The 18,264-nt window shown below is 39.1% G+C and overlaps 3 protein-coding genes and 3 non-coding genes across 10 annotated transcripts in view; 1 reads left to right on the top strand and 5 right to left on the bottom strand.

The window, feature by feature from the left end:
* Nucleotides 1-470, bottom strand: part of LOC101171576 (multiple epidermal growth factor-like domains protein 11) — a 78,558-nt gene extending 78,088 nt beyond the window's left edge. For 3 of the 5 annotated variants that reach the window (XM_020704029.2, XM_020704031.2, XM_020704032.2), the window contains exon 1: nucleotides 182-469. The gene's annotated coding sequence lies outside the window, so the exon portion shown is untranslated. Of the gene's footprint in view, nucleotides 1-181 lie in introns of all 5 variants that reach the window. The other 2 variants (XM_020704030.2, XM_020704033.2) reach the window with 1 other exon arrangement.
* An 8,188-nt stretch (nucleotides 471-8,658) lies between these two features.
* Nucleotides 8,659-15,071, top strand: map2k1 (mitogen-activated protein kinase kinase 1). Its single transcript, XM_004069617.4, has 11 exons — nucleotides 8,659-8,741; nucleotides 12,533-12,743; nucleotides 12,855-13,001; nucleotides 13,284-13,361; nucleotides 13,495-13,546; nucleotides 13,787-13,911; nucleotides 14,009-14,213; nucleotides 14,303-14,367; nucleotides 14,451-14,509; nucleotides 14,585-14,630; nucleotides 14,693-15,071. Exons 1-11 carry the CDS (start codon nucleotides 8,659-8,661, stop codon nucleotides 14,804-14,806), a joined length of 1,185 nt encoding a protein of 394 aa, XP_004069665.1. The 3' UTR covers nucleotides 14,807-15,071.
* Nucleotides 15,070-18,090, bottom strand: rpl4 (ribosomal protein L4). Its single transcript, XM_004069618.4, has 10 exons — nucleotides 18,059-18,090; nucleotides 17,415-17,586; nucleotides 17,231-17,337; nucleotides 16,879-17,017; nucleotides 16,601-16,725; nucleotides 16,233-16,362; nucleotides 15,838-15,994; nucleotides 15,562-15,645; nucleotides 15,266-15,386; nucleotides 15,070-15,184 (listed from the first exon to the last, which is right to left on the bottom strand). Exons 1-10 carry the CDS (start codon nucleotides 18,059-18,061, stop codon nucleotides 15,113-15,115), a joined length of 1,110 nt encoding a protein of 369 aa, XP_004069666.1. The 5' UTR covers nucleotides 18,062-18,090; the 3' UTR covers nucleotides 15,070-15,112.
* On the bottom strand, nucleotides 15,456-15,522 carry LOC111947588. The gene has a single exon (XR_002873468.1). It is a non-coding gene; the product is annotated as a small nucleolar RNA SNORD18 (small nucleolar RNA).
* Nucleotides 15,715-15,786, bottom strand: LOC111947589. Its single transcript, XR_002873469.1, has one exon. It is a non-coding gene; the product is annotated as a small nucleolar RNA SNORD18 (small nucleolar RNA).
* Nucleotides 17,077-17,175, bottom strand: LOC111947590. The gene has a single exon (XR_002873470.1). It is a non-coding gene; the product is annotated as a small nucleolar RNA SNORD16 (small nucleolar RNA).
* Nucleotides 18,091-18,264: the final 174 nt, after the last annotated feature.

Genomic DNA, 18,264 nt, shown 5'->3' with positions numbered 1-18,264 from the left:
GTTGTCCACTGGAAATGCATGTGTTTCTAGTTGATGTCGTTCATCAACATCTGCACAGCCGATTGTCAGCAGTGGGAGCCCGGCGGCGGCGGCGGCGGGGACGACCCGCATGCTGCAGCATCATTAGGCTGCCCTGACGACTCACTCAACACCGATTTTCTGGGGAAAGCGTCCAACTCACCCTTTGTTTCAGCATCCTTCCAATGGAAAAGTTGACGCTTGCAAACACAAGAGGAGTCACTGCGCGACACACTCCTTCATCTTCAGGAAGCCTTGAAACTCTGGCTGCAGGTAGTTTCTGGACTTAAACCCGAGCAGGTGAGACCAGATGACCGCAGCTCCTTCCTCCCGTCTTCCCTCTCCTCTCTTCGGACGAAGCGCGGCCCACTTTAAACTCTGGTGACGTCATGGCTGCTCCCTGATCCTCCCAGCTTCACACCTCCTGGCTCCTCCTGTACCACGGATGGTCTAGTCCAAAAATGTCCTCCTCGGGTTGGAAAGATGCAACCTGCAGGAAACAGTATAATAACTCCCTGCAGGACTGCAGATCAAAAATGGCTGAAGTATCTGAAATTATCTGGAGTGTGAACAGGCAAATTGCCCAGAACAGCATAATTATCATAATTAAAACATAGATTTCTGCAAGGATGCATATGCTCTGAGTTCATATGAACCTGAAACGAAAGATCCAGACACTACAGACAGGTTTTTCTTTAAAAAGATGCTTAATTTATTCAGATGACTGCTTACAGGTCAGCTGATAAAAAATTACAAAAGTATGAAAAGGAAAAATATTACCTTGGGCTTCAGGAAGTTTTGGTATCATTTCAAACTCTTCATTAGACTTTACCGGATTGTTGGGGTGTTCTGAAACATTTGTGTAGTTGTCAAAAGATCAAAAATAGTTTCCCAGTCTTCTAATAACAAAAAATAAGCTAAACATTGGATTAATTCTAAACCCTTCCTAAAAATTCCAATGCTTTAAGGAAATACTTCTTAAATCCAAAAGGAAAGAGATTACAGCCTGCATTGAGTAAATAATAAACTTTCAGATCAGTCTGTGAGTACAGCTTATACCAAAAATATTGTGACTGAAATAAAGTAAGATTCAAATTCAAAGGTGGCCATTTTATGGATTAAACAGATGTGAGTTTGTGGTCGGCAGATTTGTTTACCACCTGTTTCATTTTTATATAAAACATGTCTGATGCTAAAAACTGAACAGATGGAGTCATATCTTTAATGGAGTCGAGCATACAAGCTCATGTAAATACATTTCCCCCTGAGCATTTATATATATGGGCACAAGGACCAGTTGAATGGCTCATTAGGAGTTAACAGTTAACTTTGCATGGATGTGTTCAGCTGATCCGACCAATCACAATTTCCAAAAGAGGAACTTGTGACGTCTGACTTTACTGTTGCTCTGCTCTGTTTTGTTCTCAGTTCTTTAGACTGTTTAAATTGTGCAACCAAGATCCTAGATTGTTTTTTTAAAGCAAATACTAAGAAAATTATTTAAATGTTTGAGCAGCAATTAAGCCACAACTAGGGAGTGTGAGGGATCCTGCCAGTTTTTATGATGAGATTATTATTATTATTATTATCATTATTATTATTATTATTATTATTATTATTATTATTATTATTATTATTATTATTATTATTATTATTATTATTATTATGATTATTATGATTATTATTATTATTATGTAAAAACAGCTAAATTGGATTTTCTAGTTTTTTTCTCCTTTTGTCTTTCATAGTTGAAGTGTTTCTATGATCAAAAATATAAGCCTCTCATATCTTTTTTTAAGTGGGACAATTTGCACTATTGGTGGTTGACTTAATACTTTTTTGACCCACTATAACAAATATTTGGGGGTTTAATATAAACACACATTCAGGCATTTTACAGTAACAGGGAGTCTGTTTCCCCAAAAAGAATTCAACTGACAATAGTTTAACTTTATAAATTATCCAAAATACAAATTACTCTTCCACTGACATGGTAGCTGGGTCCTTAAATGATCATCCATCCATCTTCAGAACCTTCAGGGTCATAGGGCTGCCTGCTGGAGCCACCCCAGCCTATGTTTAATGAAGGCAGGGGAGACTTTGAATAAGTGGCCAGTCTGCTCACATGCACACTTAGGGGTAATTTAGAGATAGCAATTAACCTATAAAGCATGTTTTTGGACTGAGGGAGGAAGCCGAGGTGCCTGGAGAAAACCCATGCATCCATGAGGAGAACATGAGAACTCCAAACAGAAAGGTCCCAGCTGGGATTTGAACTAACCAGGTGAGGTAACCACTGCACCACCATCCAGTCCTCCTTAAATCACCTTGACAATATAAAACAGCTCTACCCTCAGACACCCTTTTGGATCAATACGAACTCCACAGTCAAACTCCATCTAGGTAAGTCAAAGAAAATGAAACTTAAACAAATTAGCACTTAACAGAAAGGATGACAGAACAAGAGGAACTAAATATGCAGACTAAATAAAGTTAGTTGTGCTGTGCTAAACAAACTAACTACCTGTGTGCATCTGTGGGTGAGGTACCATGGCTGTTACTCTAAATAACAAAACATGAAAATGATGTGGGAGGTGTGCAGAACTCAGAACTCCTGTGTGGTGCTGGACACTCCCATCACAGAGAGTGAGTGTTAGTTATCATCCTACCTGCATTCACACTACACGTCTGAAACCTAAGACCTGCAAGGTGAGAAAAAGGAAACACGTCTTCCACAGAATCTCATTGCAGTTTATCATTTTGTTTTTATAGAAACAAATCCACAATTTAAAAACAGGGAGAGTTGTATTCTTTTGAATTAAAAATATGATGAATCGAGAGCTTTGATGATGGCTATGAATCTGCGTACAAAGACAAATGGTTATTGCTTTCTATGAATGCGTGCAATCATATTTATATGCGCAATCAGTGTATTATCAAAGCATTTAAATTACAGCACATAGCCTTCCAAAATAATTATTTATAAGAGGAATTCTTCTACTTTACCATCAGTGTTTGAAATCACAGTATTTCTCAAGACATGCTTCATAAATCAAGAATCTGCTTGAAAATTATAAACAAGCAATACATTTTGTACTTTTATGTTCATATTGTGAGTAAATATGACACCAATAACAGTGAATAATGGAGATGCTTCATGAACACATTCAAAAGATGAAGACACTTTGAAAATAATTGGATAGTTGCAAGTTAATGTCGTTATAAAGAATTAATTTAAAGAAATATGACAGACACAACTGCAAGAAAAACAATCATTTACATGTTTATATTTTTAACAATTACAACTATTAACTGTTGACTAACATAAAGTGTTATTTGACAACCTCATTAAATGATTTCACCATTCTTGCAGCCATCGACATCATAGTCATTGAAAATTTCCTGAAATGCTCTACCTGCTTTATTCATTTCAATATTAGAATTACCAAAGGTTCAGTGTGTGATTTCATCTTCAGCAATACCCTCAACCCTTTAATACTTCCCTTTGTACGTTGGATATATAAATCATTGTTCACTCTATGTGGCTGTTTGCGAGTCTGAGTGATGTTATACAAGATTTATGAGCTCTCTTTAGATCTAAAACTTACACTAAGCCTTTGAGATAAGTAAGAAAGAAAGAAAGAAAGAATGAAGGAAGGAAAGAAAGACGTTTGTGCACTCCTTTGTGCCATCCATTTATAAAACCGCAGAGTCAAAAGTCCCAACAGGTAGCAATAATTCCACCTTTTCTTGCTATAGCCTGGTTTCCATTAAATGTGGTCTAGTAGTTGTGTATCACAGTTTTGAATCCTCAAAAGTTTAGGAAGTATCTGAAAGTTGTCATGCCCACTTTAATTCCCCTGCTAACTTTAAGGGTCACCTTACTTTGCCAACATTTTTCTGCTCTGTACAAAAGAGCAAATTTAAATTTGAAATGTTAGGAGGTAAATAAACTAACTAAGATTTACTAAAAGTAACATTTCCCTCCATTCAGTCATAAAACTACAAAGTTTAATAATTGTTCATGAAATCTTACATGCTTTAGTCAAGAGAATTTGACCACATCTAAATATTCAGTTATTCTTTTTCAATAGCTGCAATAGCACTCCATGGATTTCTTTTCACATTTAAGAATTATCGCTTAATGTGAAATTTAAAAAATACCATTGAAAATATAATATAATAAAGTATAATATATGACAGATCTGTTTTGTATCAGTTTTAATACATTTTCTTTTTGTTTCTTCCATACTTTTTTTAAACAAGGTTAATGATTTCTAATACAAAACATCCAAATATCATTCTCAGAAATTGTAATTATGTTATATATGACCAAATAGTTGATGAACATTCAGTACGTCTGTTAACCTGCCTGTCATAAGATCCCACTTAAGTTTTAAACTTGTACCGTCGAGCAAAGACGTGCTTTTTATTGATGAAAACTTCAGGAATGTTTTAGTGAAAAGTGTCAGACTTACCACTGTTTGGTGATAAGGAAGGCTTTGCTTATAGTGCATGATGCACAGTTTGTCTGTGTAACTGTTAAATGATGAGCCGAACTTGAGAACAGATGCCAATTTTACAACCTGCTCAGTTTCTGATCCTTCCAACAAACACAAGGCTAGAACTACACATGGTTTAGCAAAAGATCTTTCCAGTCTTAATCTTTTTTTTCCCCCATCATAAAACAGATGTGGCAGACAGATACATTAGTTTTCTCCTCTTGTAGGTGTGTGGACTGGGATTTTGTTAATTGTAAATTGCAGTAAAAGCATGTTTCCCACTTTGAACAGAAAACAGAGATTTTCACAAACAATGTCAGTTATTTTAGATTGCTTTGATTTAACATGGTTTAAAAAGGTTATTGGTGGGATTGTTTGACATTAATTACTAATATTTAGAGAAATCTGTCTTGCTGAACAAGTTAAAAGCAGTGAAAAGGTCAAAATTCTGCAATGTTTTAAACATACCAGTATCGGTAATTCAGATGGGGCAGTTCTTAACGTTTTGTAATGGTTTTGCAATAAAACAGCATTTTGAGATGAACAAGAGAATGTGCCAACATTATTAGACTGACAAAGCAAATAAACGTTCTGCTTCTGTCCCAACCCTCATAGGGAAATCCATGCAAATGCAGGAATGAGAAAAAATAAAAAGATGTTTTTAATCAGTGGGGAAAAAAATAATATCTTTTAATATTTCACAGTTTTATATGTGTGAAACCTTCTTGTTGTATGGGGTGGTGGGTCAAGAGCCTTAAGTTTATTATCTCCAACCCCAAGATAGGAACAGTGTGATGAAAACTGATGATCTTACATAACCAATGCTGATAGAAAACAGCATAGAAGAAAAAAAACTGACATAAATTCATTTTAAAATGCTTGTAAGTATTAGAGTAGAGCTTTACTGCAGTCTCAATGGGGAAGATCACTTCCATGTACTTCCTTGTTACATCACTCTACACACCTTTATAATTAGGCATTCTCTTCAAACCAAGTGCAAAAAACGCCCACTTTGTCTCTTTGCATTCTAAATGCTTCACCAGCCATCCTCCACCTGCTTCTCCACCTGGAAGAATGCTTTGGCATTGTTTGGTCATTAACCACCATTAGATTCTAGGCTCTCTGGTTTATTCATCTGTGGTTCATGCTTACAAATATGCAAGACGTCTTTGGTCCAGAGCCGAACCGCCAAAGACTATGGACTAATATCATGCACATTTTTCTGCATCACAAATAAATCTTTTCTGGAATTCCTTATGGTCTCTCCTTGTTGAAATATTGCTAATCTATGTTAAGTTTTCTCAGCAGTCTCAGTGAACAAGTTAGAATTCCCATATCAGTTTTTACACATTTACATTGATCAACTTCAGTGTAGCAGTTGGATGTTCTCAGTTGGCTGGATGTAGGACTGGTGTGCAAGAAACCAGGGTTTGCTTCCCAGGGGGCGCAATGAGCTTAACCCTTGTGCATCATTGGGCAAGACCCATCATGCCTCAAGTCTGGGTCTCCCTGTGCCGGTCCCCAGCCAGGATAAAATACAGGATTGTGTCAGGAAGAGCATCCAGTGTATAAATGTCTGCCAAACCACCTGTGAGAATCGGTGAAAGCTGATTGACTGTGGCAACCCCTGATGGGATGTGCTAAAAGATCAACAACAACATCAGTGATTCTAAACCTACTTGATTGGGATAAACAGAAAGTTGTCATGAAAAAAATAGTTTATGTGTCACACTAGACAGTAGTTTCTTTTATTCATTTTTTATATGACACCTCTGATTTTGCTTTGATGATCTGACATTATAAGATAAGACAGTCTGTTTGCTCTTTTCCCTGTTGCTGAAGAACGTTTATCCATAATTCTTCCATTTTTGTTTCATAAAACAGAGCATTCTGGCCTTTTGGTAAAAAAGATTTTCTACATATTGTTTGGACATCTAGCATAAGAGATGTTGAGAGTGTGAATATCATCTGAGTTAAAAGTTTTAGACATTTACTTTAATATTTTCAGACATCGTTTTTGCATCAGGAGACAGCAAACCAAGGCAAAAAAAACTTAAAAAAAACTTGTTCAGGCTGAGACATTCTGCTAGGGGCTGTGCAGCAGTGCTGGAAACCCAGAATATGCTGTGCCTTGTTTGATGCTGTGGATGTATTGCCTCATCCACCACTTCTTTGTCTGAGAGGTTGGGGATTTGTGGACAGAGATTACAGCAGAAAAACAGGCAGCTTCTGAAGCAGAGATAACAGCAGCCACTTGCTCCTGCAGGGAAGAGAAAAAGACCAGGAGCTGAGGAAGCAAGCATATACGCTTGGATTAAAGAAGTTACGTTCAAAGTGCAGCAGCTGTTTGGGGACAAGTTACTATTCATATTTTTATTGAATGGAAATCGGGTTGTCTGGTTTTTACTAGTTTTCACCTACCAAAACTCACAAGTGGGGGCACAAGCAGCTTATTTCGTGAATTTTTACCATTTTTAGGAAGTTAGTCTTTGGTGATCAGCTTTGCAAAAATATCTGAAAACTATCAAAGCCATTAGCATGATATTAGCGCGATCTATATGCATGAAATAACTACATACATAAAAGGAGGCTTAACTTTCACACAGATGTAATTTTTGCACACATTCACCTCCACTGTGTTGTTGTGGTTACTTGTGTACTTGCATCACAGAAAGAAGGCCCAGGTTCAAATCCCAGCTGGGACTTTTCTGTGTGGAGTTTGTATGTTCTCCTTGTGTTTGTGTGGGTTTTCCTCAGGCACTTCCTCCAAAATAATGCTTCACATGTCAATTGATCATTCTAAATTTGCCCATATAGGTGTGTGATTGTGTGGCCCTGCAACCTGTTCAGGGTGTACCCCCACCTTTGCATAACAGTAGCTGGGTTAGGCTCTGCCAGCCCCTGACCCCAACAGGGATTCAATGGAATCAAAAAAATGGATGGATGGATTTTCACTAACATTTCTGTTATTTCCTCTGGCAGCTGTACCTTAAAGAAGGCATCTACAAGAGCAAAGGTTTGTTCTCTCTTGAAAATGACTTGCAGGTGTTTTATTTAGAGTAGAGTCCAACTGCTTGCCAGGATTTATCTAACGGATATTTAAAAAATGTGCAGGAAGTTGAAACTCCAAATCCTTACCTTGAGTGAATCATCAGTCGAATAACTTTTTCAATGGTCCACTTCTAGACAGCATCACGAATCCAAATGTTTTGATAAAAGAATAATAACTGAAAAACATTAAAATATTAAAGAAATGTGTTTTACATACATTTTTTTTAAAAACAACAACACTGAATTTATTGAATGAGCTACGTTGTTACCCACTTACTTTCAAGAAGGAACAAATGAGGGTCTTATAATTGTTTTTTTAATTAGCTGACAAAAGATGGCAAAAGACACAAAAATCCTGGAGTGATGGCACAAAACAACTCCCTGCCTACAGAGTGGTGTCAATGAAAAAAATGACAAAGAAATACTATTTTATTCTGTTGTACTTGTATTGTCGTTCTTCTTGCAAAAGTTTTGTTGTTGTTTAACTTAAATTGTTAACATTTTGTGTGAGGTGTGTTTTTTTACTTGCATTAACAGTAAAATGATAATGATCATTTTAACAATCGCTTCATCTTGCCTCTTAAAAAAAAGCTGTTCAGTCTTTCTCTGCTATCTAACTTGATGTTGACGGAATGGTCCATTGCCACACAGGGACAGGGGAGGACAAAACACTTTCACACGAGCAGTCTTATGCCATTTCAGTAATTTGGGCTTTTTATGACAGATTTAAACTATTGAGGAAATTATTTTAGACCATGTTTGTAAATGCCCCCCACACACACATGTGCAACAAGTCCGCCCCTGTACAATACACGAACTTCCCTCTGCTGCACAGGACTGCGATGCCAGCAGTCACCGGCAGAGGGCGCACTGCAATCAGGGCCTGACATGGTGCCCGGAAGACCAAGGTGTAAACATTTTTGTGACGTTCAGCTCACGTCCACCCGTTAAGCGAAGCATCAGCTGCGCTGGGTCTGCAGGTCGTGACAGCACTGCTCCGTTTTCGTTCCACTGGTTCGTCTGGCCGCCTTGTCCCTCCGTCCTCACGGCTTTCATTCCACAAAAAGGCCGATTCCTGAGAAAAAACATGCAGAAGAGAAGGAAGCCAGAACCGATCCAGCTGAACCCGATTCCCGACGGAAACACACTGAACGGAACCGGAGCCTCCGAGTGAGTGTTGGCGATCAGCTGTTTGTCACATACGAAATGTTACATAATTATGTTTACCACAGGAATTTAGAGCTTTTGGTGTGACAATAATCTGAGACACTGTCTGCACCGACTGTGGGATTATTTATTTATTTCACAGTTAAAACTGATTAGAAAGATAGGTTCAAAAAGTACTACTAACACAAGAACCTCTATTAGAACAGTACTAAGAAGACGAGCAGTGAATCCAAAGATACAATAGCGTCAAATATTTGTAAAAATGTTTCAAATAAACAAAAATTGCAGTGTTTTTTTTTTAAATTTAGGGGATCTGCTTAGAGAATCAGAGAAATCAAATCTCTGTCACAGATTAGTGTTAATACAGCTCTCCTCACTGTGACTGATCTAATCATCACTGTGAAATAAAGTGGCTCTCCAGCTCTCTTCAGCTGATTTCTGAGGGGAGGCACTGTTTAGTGATATGCTTGTGTGGGTTGGAGGTAAAGAGAAAAAAACCAACATGATAATGGAGAAATAAACCTGTTGTGACACCTTGTTTAGTGTAAATCTGTGGAAACAATTCTTTGTCATTCCACCAATAAGCTGGATCCCATTACATAACATGGTCTTCACTATGAAGCCTGTTTGTGCAGGCAGGATGCTTTCTGGTTTCTTTATTAGATGCAGCCTCTGAAAGTGATCTGTAGCCTTTGCAAATGAGCACATGAAGGAAATCTAAATCAAGGATTGGGGATATTTTTTTTTAAACTGCTGAGAGTATGTGGTAATACTGCTGTTTAATGTAATGTGAGGATGCTAACCTGCAAACAGGTGTTGCTTTGTTCTTGTTGTTTTTTAAGCAGGTTTTTTGGGGTACATTCTGACAGTTATCTGAAACAGTCTAAAAAGCACTTTCTATATTCATATAGAAAAAAAAAGGTCCATTAAATTACACAGATTTTACTTTCCTAGCTCCATGTGAAACTCAACACTGTATGGCTCCATAACAGACTATAATGTGAGTGCTTGATGGCAGTCATCTAGTTTGGTATGTATTCTCCAGATCAATATTAACTGTAGAAAGCTCTTCTTCACATTAGCTCCTCCAATCCTGGCCCTTAGTAACATGTGATCCAAAATGTTGTTGTTCACCTTTCGGCATATCCCTTCAGAGGTCGCCTCAGTGAATCAGCTTTTACCGATTTACTGAAGGGACATGTGTTTTTGGCAGTGATTTTTACGTCGGATGTCCTGTATTTTTGCTGACTGGGGACCGGCACAGGGAAGACCCAGACTTGGGGGGGGCCCCCCTTGGGTCTTGCTCAAGGACCAACACTGGATGAAGCCTGGTTTCCCATGCGCCAGTCCTACACTCAGCTAACTGAGCCATCCAGCTGCTTGACATGTGATCCAAAATGTATTTTTTAGGTTCCGACATGAACTTTTAACAACATTGACTGACGTATGTCAAAACAGGAAATCCACTATTTTGCAAAAAAACATTTTGTGTGATGAAAAGAATGAGTCAAGTAACCATAAAGGTTAGTTATATGTATATGTCTAGCATTTCTAAGCATTGGGTAGTTTTCTATTGTCAGCATAATTTGACAAAAGTACGTTTTACTGTGTAAGCCTCATTCTCCTGCCTCCCTATGTTGTTTTGAACACACCTGTGCGTACAAATGTATCTCCTTAACCCTGTGGGTAGAAAGGGAATCAAAGATATAACAAGACAAAACAATATTTCATTAACTAATCTGAAACTCTCCTCTTGCTGCATAGAAGCCTACTCTTTTTTTTTTTAACAGATCTGAGTTCCTTCATTTAAGTTTCTTAATATTCATCATTTTTGTCATAAACTGTTTTCAAATCCACTGTTTTTGCTGACATTTGTCTGCAAGGCTCGGTGCAGAGCTGCAGAACGGGTTTCTTTCGTACCTTTATCTCCCATTAGATGTCCTTGAATATGACGCGAATGGATACAAGAAAGGCCGGCTACGTGCGCACACCCCCTGCACCTCAAGTGGTGCTGCCCCTGTGGTTGTTGCACCCACATATATTGTGTTGAGTGTGTTTCATGCTAGTTCTTTTCTCATCTCCTCCACCTCCAGCTCTTGTTGACAAAACACCCACGCCGCCCACATCTACATGTAGCTCGTTTCCATGGATATGCAGCCCTACTGACAAAAATAAAAGCACTTAAACCCTGTCTTTGCTGCATGACGGAGCATTAGAGGAGAGCTCAATGCCCAGCTTTGAGTAGTTATCAGTGAGTTGTGGTTCGACATGGACGTAAAATTCATAGCTGTGATGAAGCTGAAGGAGACCTCTACAGCAGGAGATCAGTCAATGCTCCTATGATATGTAGAAATCATACTTCAGGGCTGCGCAAAACTGCTATAGTACCGAAATGATCGGAATTCGTTTTTAATACAATGTAATTTGATTTATTTCAATTATTTTAATTCCAATTCCCATTTCAAACCCAGCTGTGTTTGGTTATGAAAAACTATTTCCACAAAACATTTCATTTAAAGTAGGTGAATATTAAAATGTCATTAATCAAACTAGACATTCTTATGGTAAAAAGTAACAGAAAAGGTTTGAAGACTGAAGGGAAAAAAAAGAAATAAGCAAAAGGGGATGAATGGATTTTGCTCTGTTAAAGGAAAGCTCTATTAATTTAATAGATTTTTTGAAACCCAAGAACATGTTACATTGCAAAACCTCTTCTCAAGTCTCCAAAACTCTAAACACAAAATGGCACTTTCTAAATGCACTGAACATGCTTTTGTGCATCTGACACAACAATCTGACACCATTTTAAAACAAAATGACACATATAAGTCACCGTCCCAAACACCTCAGTGGTTAACTGTTACCATTTCAATCAGGAAGTCGGCACGATAAAAGACCACAGGTGATCCACTTATTTTTTTTTTTTTTACAAAAATGGAAGATATAGCAGACAGGAAGAGGAAGAGGAAGGGTGAGAATGAGATGATGTTGAAAAGGTCTTGTGGCAGCTATGTGGCAAGATGCAGCCTGATTATTTCTCTTCTCTTTTTTTATTCTATATCTTTTTTCTGCACATTTGATCCGCAATTTTCATTTTCAGTTTACTGTTTTTGTGTGCTCATATTTGTGTTCCCCCTGATGTAAATGCATCGGCTGTGCATGTGTTCCACTGGAAAAGTTCCTGTTTCAAAAGGATGTGTGTGTATATGCAAAATATTCCTGTACATGTGAAAAATCTGAAGAGTTTTTATACAATTTAACTATTTTAAATGATGACAAAGCATATTAAAGATCACAGGGCTTTTCACCACACTAACAGTGTGGAGTTAGTTAAATAAAAATCTGGTAATAGGAATAAAGTGTGTGCCGCTTGATTTTGATCATGCTACAAGTAGTTTTGGTTACAGTGTGCCTTTTTGCAGAATGAATGAGGTATTTCTCAGTGTGTGTGTGTGGGTGTGTAGTTTTGTGAATATTTTGATGAAACCAGCATGGTTTGCAACATTGTGTGTTAGAAATTGGGGGGAAAAAAACGTCATTTACTTTAAATGAGGATGGAAGAGGTTTCTTAGTTGCTCAGTTGTTGGAGTGAAGAACAAACATTTATATTGTAATATTCCTTCACACAGCGGCTCATTGATAAATTCTTTACTTGAATGAGCACAAATGTGTTACAACTCTTTGTTGTGAACGTTGGCGAGGCTAAAGAGCATAGGAGATTTTCCCTTCTCCTTTTTCCCACTCCTGCTATAGGACACCTAACTCCAATCTGTCTTTATCCTCTTCTGTTTAAGGACGAACCTGGAGTCTCTGCAGAAGAAGCTAGAGGAGCTTGAGCTGGATGAGCAGCAGCGAAAGCGCTTGGAGGCCTTCCTTACACAGAAGCAGAAAGTGGGAGAACTGAAGGACGACGACTTTGAGAAAATCTGTGAGCTTGGTGCAGGCAACGGAGGTGTCGTCTTCAAGGTCTCGCACAGACCTTCTGGTTTGATCATGGCAAGGAAGGTAAGCCTTAAATGAAGTGTGGACTAAACTCAGTAGCTTCAGCTTAGAGAAAACTTGTACAATTGAACATATTGAGGTAAAACGAAAAATCGGAGTTCCTCTGTGTTGCAGCTGATCCACCTGGAGATCAAACCAGCCATCAGGAACCAGATCATCCGGGAGCTGCAGGTTCTGCATGAGTGCAACTCTCCATACATTGTAGGCTTCTATGGAGCTTTTTACAGCGATGGAGAAATCAGCATCTGCATGGAACACATGGTAAATCTATTTATTAAAAAATATATGAATTTCGTTTTATTATTCCAAACCAACCAAGTAAATGCTTCAAATTATATGATCATATAACATAACATACAATAAATTCAAAGGTAGCATTGAACTAAAATAGAATAACCTGTAATTTTGCCAGTCATATACTTGTTGTATTGCTGATTACAAGATCCTTTAGTATTGTTTATGTAAGAAAAAAAATGAGGTTGATGGCTTCATGTGCCTTTATTTTACTGACTTCCTCGTGTTTCCTCTGCATTCTGCTTGTAGGACGGTGGCTCCCTGGACCAGTCTTTGAAGAAAGCAGGCAAAATCCCAGAGCAGATCCTTGGCAAAGTCAGCATTGCTGTGCGTAGCCCCAACACTTCGCCTACATATTTCATGTTCCGAGAAATTTTAAGCAAGCTGAGCAAAGAAAAACATTTTTGGTTTAGCTAAATGCATTCCTCTGTGTTGATGTGAGGCGTTTTGGTTCTTGCAGGTCATTAAAGGGCTGTCTTACCTGCGTGAGAAGCACAAGATCATGCACAGAGGTGAGAATTTATTCTGTAGATCCTCCTCTTTCCAAAGAAGAACAAAACAGAATCCAGAACTATTTCAGAGCCTGGAAAGGGAATTATTTGGGGTTTTTTTGAGGCGGTGATGGAAAGCAGAAGGAATGGATGCTATGAACGTAGTATTCAACTTTTAAAAGATGTTTTTACTTGTACTTGATGAAATCTGAAGCGAGAAATGTTCTCCAGTAATTTAAATTTGTGAATTGTCTCCTTCAGATGTCAAACCTTCTAACATCCTGGTGAATTCCCGAGGTGAGATCAAGTTGTGTGACTTTGGAGTGAGCGGGCAGCTGATTGACTCCATGGCCAACTCCTTTGTGGGAACTCGCTCCTATATGTCGGTGAGTCAGGATCATATTTCTTCAAACGCCAGTGATTTTTTTCTTTTTTAATTGATGAAAATAAATACTGTCTGACCGAATGTGGATTGTTGTGCAGCCAGAGCGCTTACAGGGAACTCACTACTCAGTTCAGTCAGACATATGGAGCATGGGCCTGTCTTTAGTAGAAATGGCCATTGGACGCTTTCCTATCCCTCCACCTGATTCAAGAGAGTTGGAAAAGATTTTTGGGTTCCCTGTGGAAGGGGAAACGGCCTCCAGTGAATCTCCAAAACCACGCCCACCTGGACGGCCGGGAAGTTGTAAGTATGCGATGACATCTGTTCAGCTTGCCGGTACATGCAAATATGCAGAATTTACAGCTTGCTTTTCATTTCTGTACTCATCCCAGCATATGGACCAGACAGTAGACCGCCAATGGCCATATTTGAACTACTTGATTACATAGTCAATGAGGTTTGTTCATCTTTGTACATTCTGAAGTCATTTAATAGATTTGTGCTTAGACTCTGCTGATGCGAACACATTTGTTTTCTTAGCCTCCACCAAAGCTTCCTGCAATTTTCAGCTCTGAGTTTCAAGATTTCGTCAACAAGTGGTACGTATGGAAAACTTATTTACCTACATTCAAATGTTCTGCAAGCCACAATACTTTTGCTTGCCTCCTCTGCAGCTTGATAAAGAATCCTGCAGAAAGGGCCGATCTGAAGCAGCTAGTGGTAGGTAAGACCATCTACTGGATTTAGTCATCTGGAACCCTAATTCCCACTTTACTTTTCAGGTACATCCTTTCATCAAGCAGTCTGAAGCAGAGGAGGTGGACTTTGCTGGCTGGTTGTGTAGCACCATAGGACTCAGCCAGCCTCTGACACCCACCCACACCACCACCATTTAAGATGTTGACTAAAGAATTTGTATTTTTGAAATCAGCTTACACCAAGAATGCACTTAAGGATGTGCAGCCATTTCTAAACCCGATGTGTATAAAGTAAAATGCCAAGTGAAGCATTGTGCTAAAAGATTTTTTCTAGTAATTAAACTATGAAAAAAGCTGCTAAATCTTTGTGCTGGTTACTGTTCTGTGCTCTATGCTTAACAATCCCTGAGCTTATGTCATATTTTTAAACCTGGAAAATAAATATTTGAACAACAGCAGACTCCATTTGAAACTGGTTTATTGAATGAACTCTAGTCTGTATGTTCATGCCTTGGGCTTTTCAGCTCCCTTCTTCTTTGCAGATCTTTTCTTGGGCTTCAGCATCTTGGCCTTGATCTATGAAAACATTTAACACTTCGTTAGCAAAAACAGTCGCTACACTCATCTTGGGATGTTGCTGCGTAAAGTTGGACTTACAGTCGGGTCGTGCTTCAGGATGGCATGACGTCTTACTGTCTTGGCATACGGGTTCAGCTTGAACATAATCTTCAGGTTCTTCAGAGGATTCTTCTTCATTACTCTGCGGTTGATCTTTTTGCTGTTGTAACAAATCCTACTGTTAATATGAATTCCTGCTTTCTGCATTAAGTGCAAATACATTTGTGCATAACTCAGAACTTCCATGATAATCAGAGTTCAGAAACACGGACCAGAAGTGGAAATCATCACAGCTCGCTAGTTAAAGGTTGGAGGGTAAAGGTAAGGTTACGTACTTGGGGGCACGAAGTGCCTTCTGGATCTCCTCGCTCTTCAGAATCCTGCTTAGGTCTGTGTTAGTCATCTTATGCATTGGAAGGCTGGAACAAAAGATCAGCTTAAGTCCACAGAAAAACCAACTAAACCAACTTTACGTGACAGTGTTGCTTCAGCTCAGAACTTCGTTAAATATCACAAAGATCAAAAACACGGACCATGAAGTAAGAAGCTCATCATGACATGCATGAGCAACGTATGTACGGTAGTAACTGATGGACAGTGCTGAGACATACTTGTAGTCAACCTTCAGGGTGGCAGGCTTACGCCAGGTGCCGTACAGGTCATCCAACTTGCGGAAAGCGCTTTCTGTCCAGATGCAGAAGCGCCCAACGTGACCACCGGGAGCAAGTCTCAGGAGGTTCAGTTTGTTCACGTTCTGCAAAGTGATGCCTAAATGAGACAGAAAAACAGTTGTTGGTTTAGTAAAGTTATTTTAGCCAGTGCTGATTTCCACATCATAATGTTCATAAACAGATTTATTCTGGAGCAAAAGTTATGAATGCAAAATGTGTCTAGTAACCATAGCAATCATTTTCATTTGTTACACAAAGGCTGCAGGTTAATAATAGTTTCCAACAAAAAGATGAATTAGACAACAACAGATGGTAAATGCAATCATACAGAAGACCTGGAATATTCCTGAAGGCTTTAGTCAAACCAGCATCTTGGTTGTAGATTATGCACGGCCCTTTGCGCTGGATACGTCTACGATTCCTCATCTTACCCTTGCCCGCACGCATGCGCTGGGAGGCGTATACCTGACAACACAACGCAAGTTAGACCACTGCCCAACAACACAATGATAGAATACTGTGTGCTTTGAATTTAAACGCTTCGTTTCAGCAAGATCAGCAAGGATCCACCCATTGATGTAAAAATAAATATACTATTTTTTTAATTAATTAAACCATGTTGCATACAATCTGATCATTCTTTAAAACCTGTTAACCATAGCTAAACTAAATGTGTTTAGTTGAGCATTGCAGAGCATTTCACCTTCTTGATGTCATTCCAGGCTTTAAGCTTCTTCAGCAGCAGCACTGCCTCCTTAGTCTTTTTGTAGCCCTCAACTTTGTCTTCAACCACCAATGGGACTTCAGGGATTTCTTCAATGCGGTGCCCTGATGAAATGTTACATAAACAAAGTCCATACAGTTAGAGTTGTCTTTTTATTGGTTTAAATTTTGATTTGCATTAGTTAGCCGTTACGTTTCAATAAATTAATGAATTTAGTTTATCTGTATTAACCTGGATAAGGTATTTCTTCAGGTTACCTTTGGACATCACGAGTGCAGGAATGGCAGAGGCAGCCAGGGCAGAGCAGATGGCGTAACGCTTCTGGGGTGTGTTGATCCTGCGGTGCCAACGGCGCCAGGTTTTAGTCGGGGCAAACATGCGACCACCACGGCACATCTTAACGAAAGTCAAGGAGGTCTGATGCCACAGCAAGAAACACTGAAACGCTTCTAACCTGCTCAGACTCAATGATCACCAGCCATCTGCGCCAGTATAAGACGGTAGGCATTCTGTCACTGGTCACAGAGTCAGACGCAAATTACACCATCATAGCAAGTAGTACCGCTTTCCTAAAACTAGTTTAAAAAAAAACCCGGATCAAATGGATACATTTCCAAAAGCACCCTGGCCAGAGCGGTGAGTACCACCACCTCGCACACGTGGAATACGGGCCACAGCTCTTCCTGTTCCCCAGGACTCTGCACTGGTCTGGTGACCTGGAATACACAATTATACGCCTGAGTTTACATTTATATACACATCACAGTCACCTTTCAAAATAAGAATAACTAACCTGCCAGCTCGCTCACAGCATATGGCTGACGGTTGTTCTTGCGCATGTTGGTGTGCACAAAGTTTACAACATCAGGGCGAATCGGGGCCTTAAAGACTGCCGGCATCAATACGTTTTTGCCGACAGATTCTCCTTTCTCGGAGTACACCGAGATGAGAGGTCGGGCACACGCCTAAAGGAAATAAATGACAGTCATCAGGTAAGGAACTTTCAGAGACAACATAAAAGATCAAGTGGCCTTAATGAATTTTCAAATGCACTTATTGTTAAGTGTTACGAGCTGAGGCGATTTCCAATGGGTCTTCCTGTCGTTTATAACAAATTTCTAAAACGCTAGCTAAATTTTAAGACCTTAGTTGAAGCATCTTTAATCATATACTCAGAATTTAACAAAAAAAAAGCATGTATATGTTGAGCAAATCGCTGCAACAATCGAGACTGAAGTAGTAGTCACACGTGTAACTCGGCTAAACTAGCCTGTTAGGCCAAAATGGCTCCTCGTGAAACCTTCGCTAGCTAGCAGTATCTTGTTTTCATTTGCAGTTGTACAAAGAAAATGAGACAGCTGTGCGAAGCTATTTGAAACATAGTACAGTTACAGTACTCTAGATGAGCATGATCTGATTCTATTCGTAAAATCTCACCATTTTTGATAGTTATTTTTCGGCTCGCCGGGAACCACGCTCCACTCGCTATGGCGGCCACAGTGAAAAGGAAGTTGGTGACTTTTCTGTGAAGATTTATCCCTCCGCTTCCAGAGCGACGACTTCCGTTTAAAACCTTATGTGCATAGTTTTTTGTCCTTACCTAAAGTGAAAAATAGAATATGAAGTAATTATATTGATAATAA

The sequence above is a fragment of the Oryzias latipes genome, chromosome 6 (genome assembly GCF_002234675.1).
Source record: "Oryzias latipes chromosome 6, ASM223467v1".
In the NCBI taxonomy this organism is placed as follows: Eukaryota; Metazoa; Chordata; class Actinopteri; order Beloniformes; family Adrianichthyidae; genus Oryzias; species Oryzias latipes.
The sequence above is the reverse complement of the archived record's forward strand: the minus strand, read 5'-3'. Positions and strand labels throughout refer to the sequence as shown.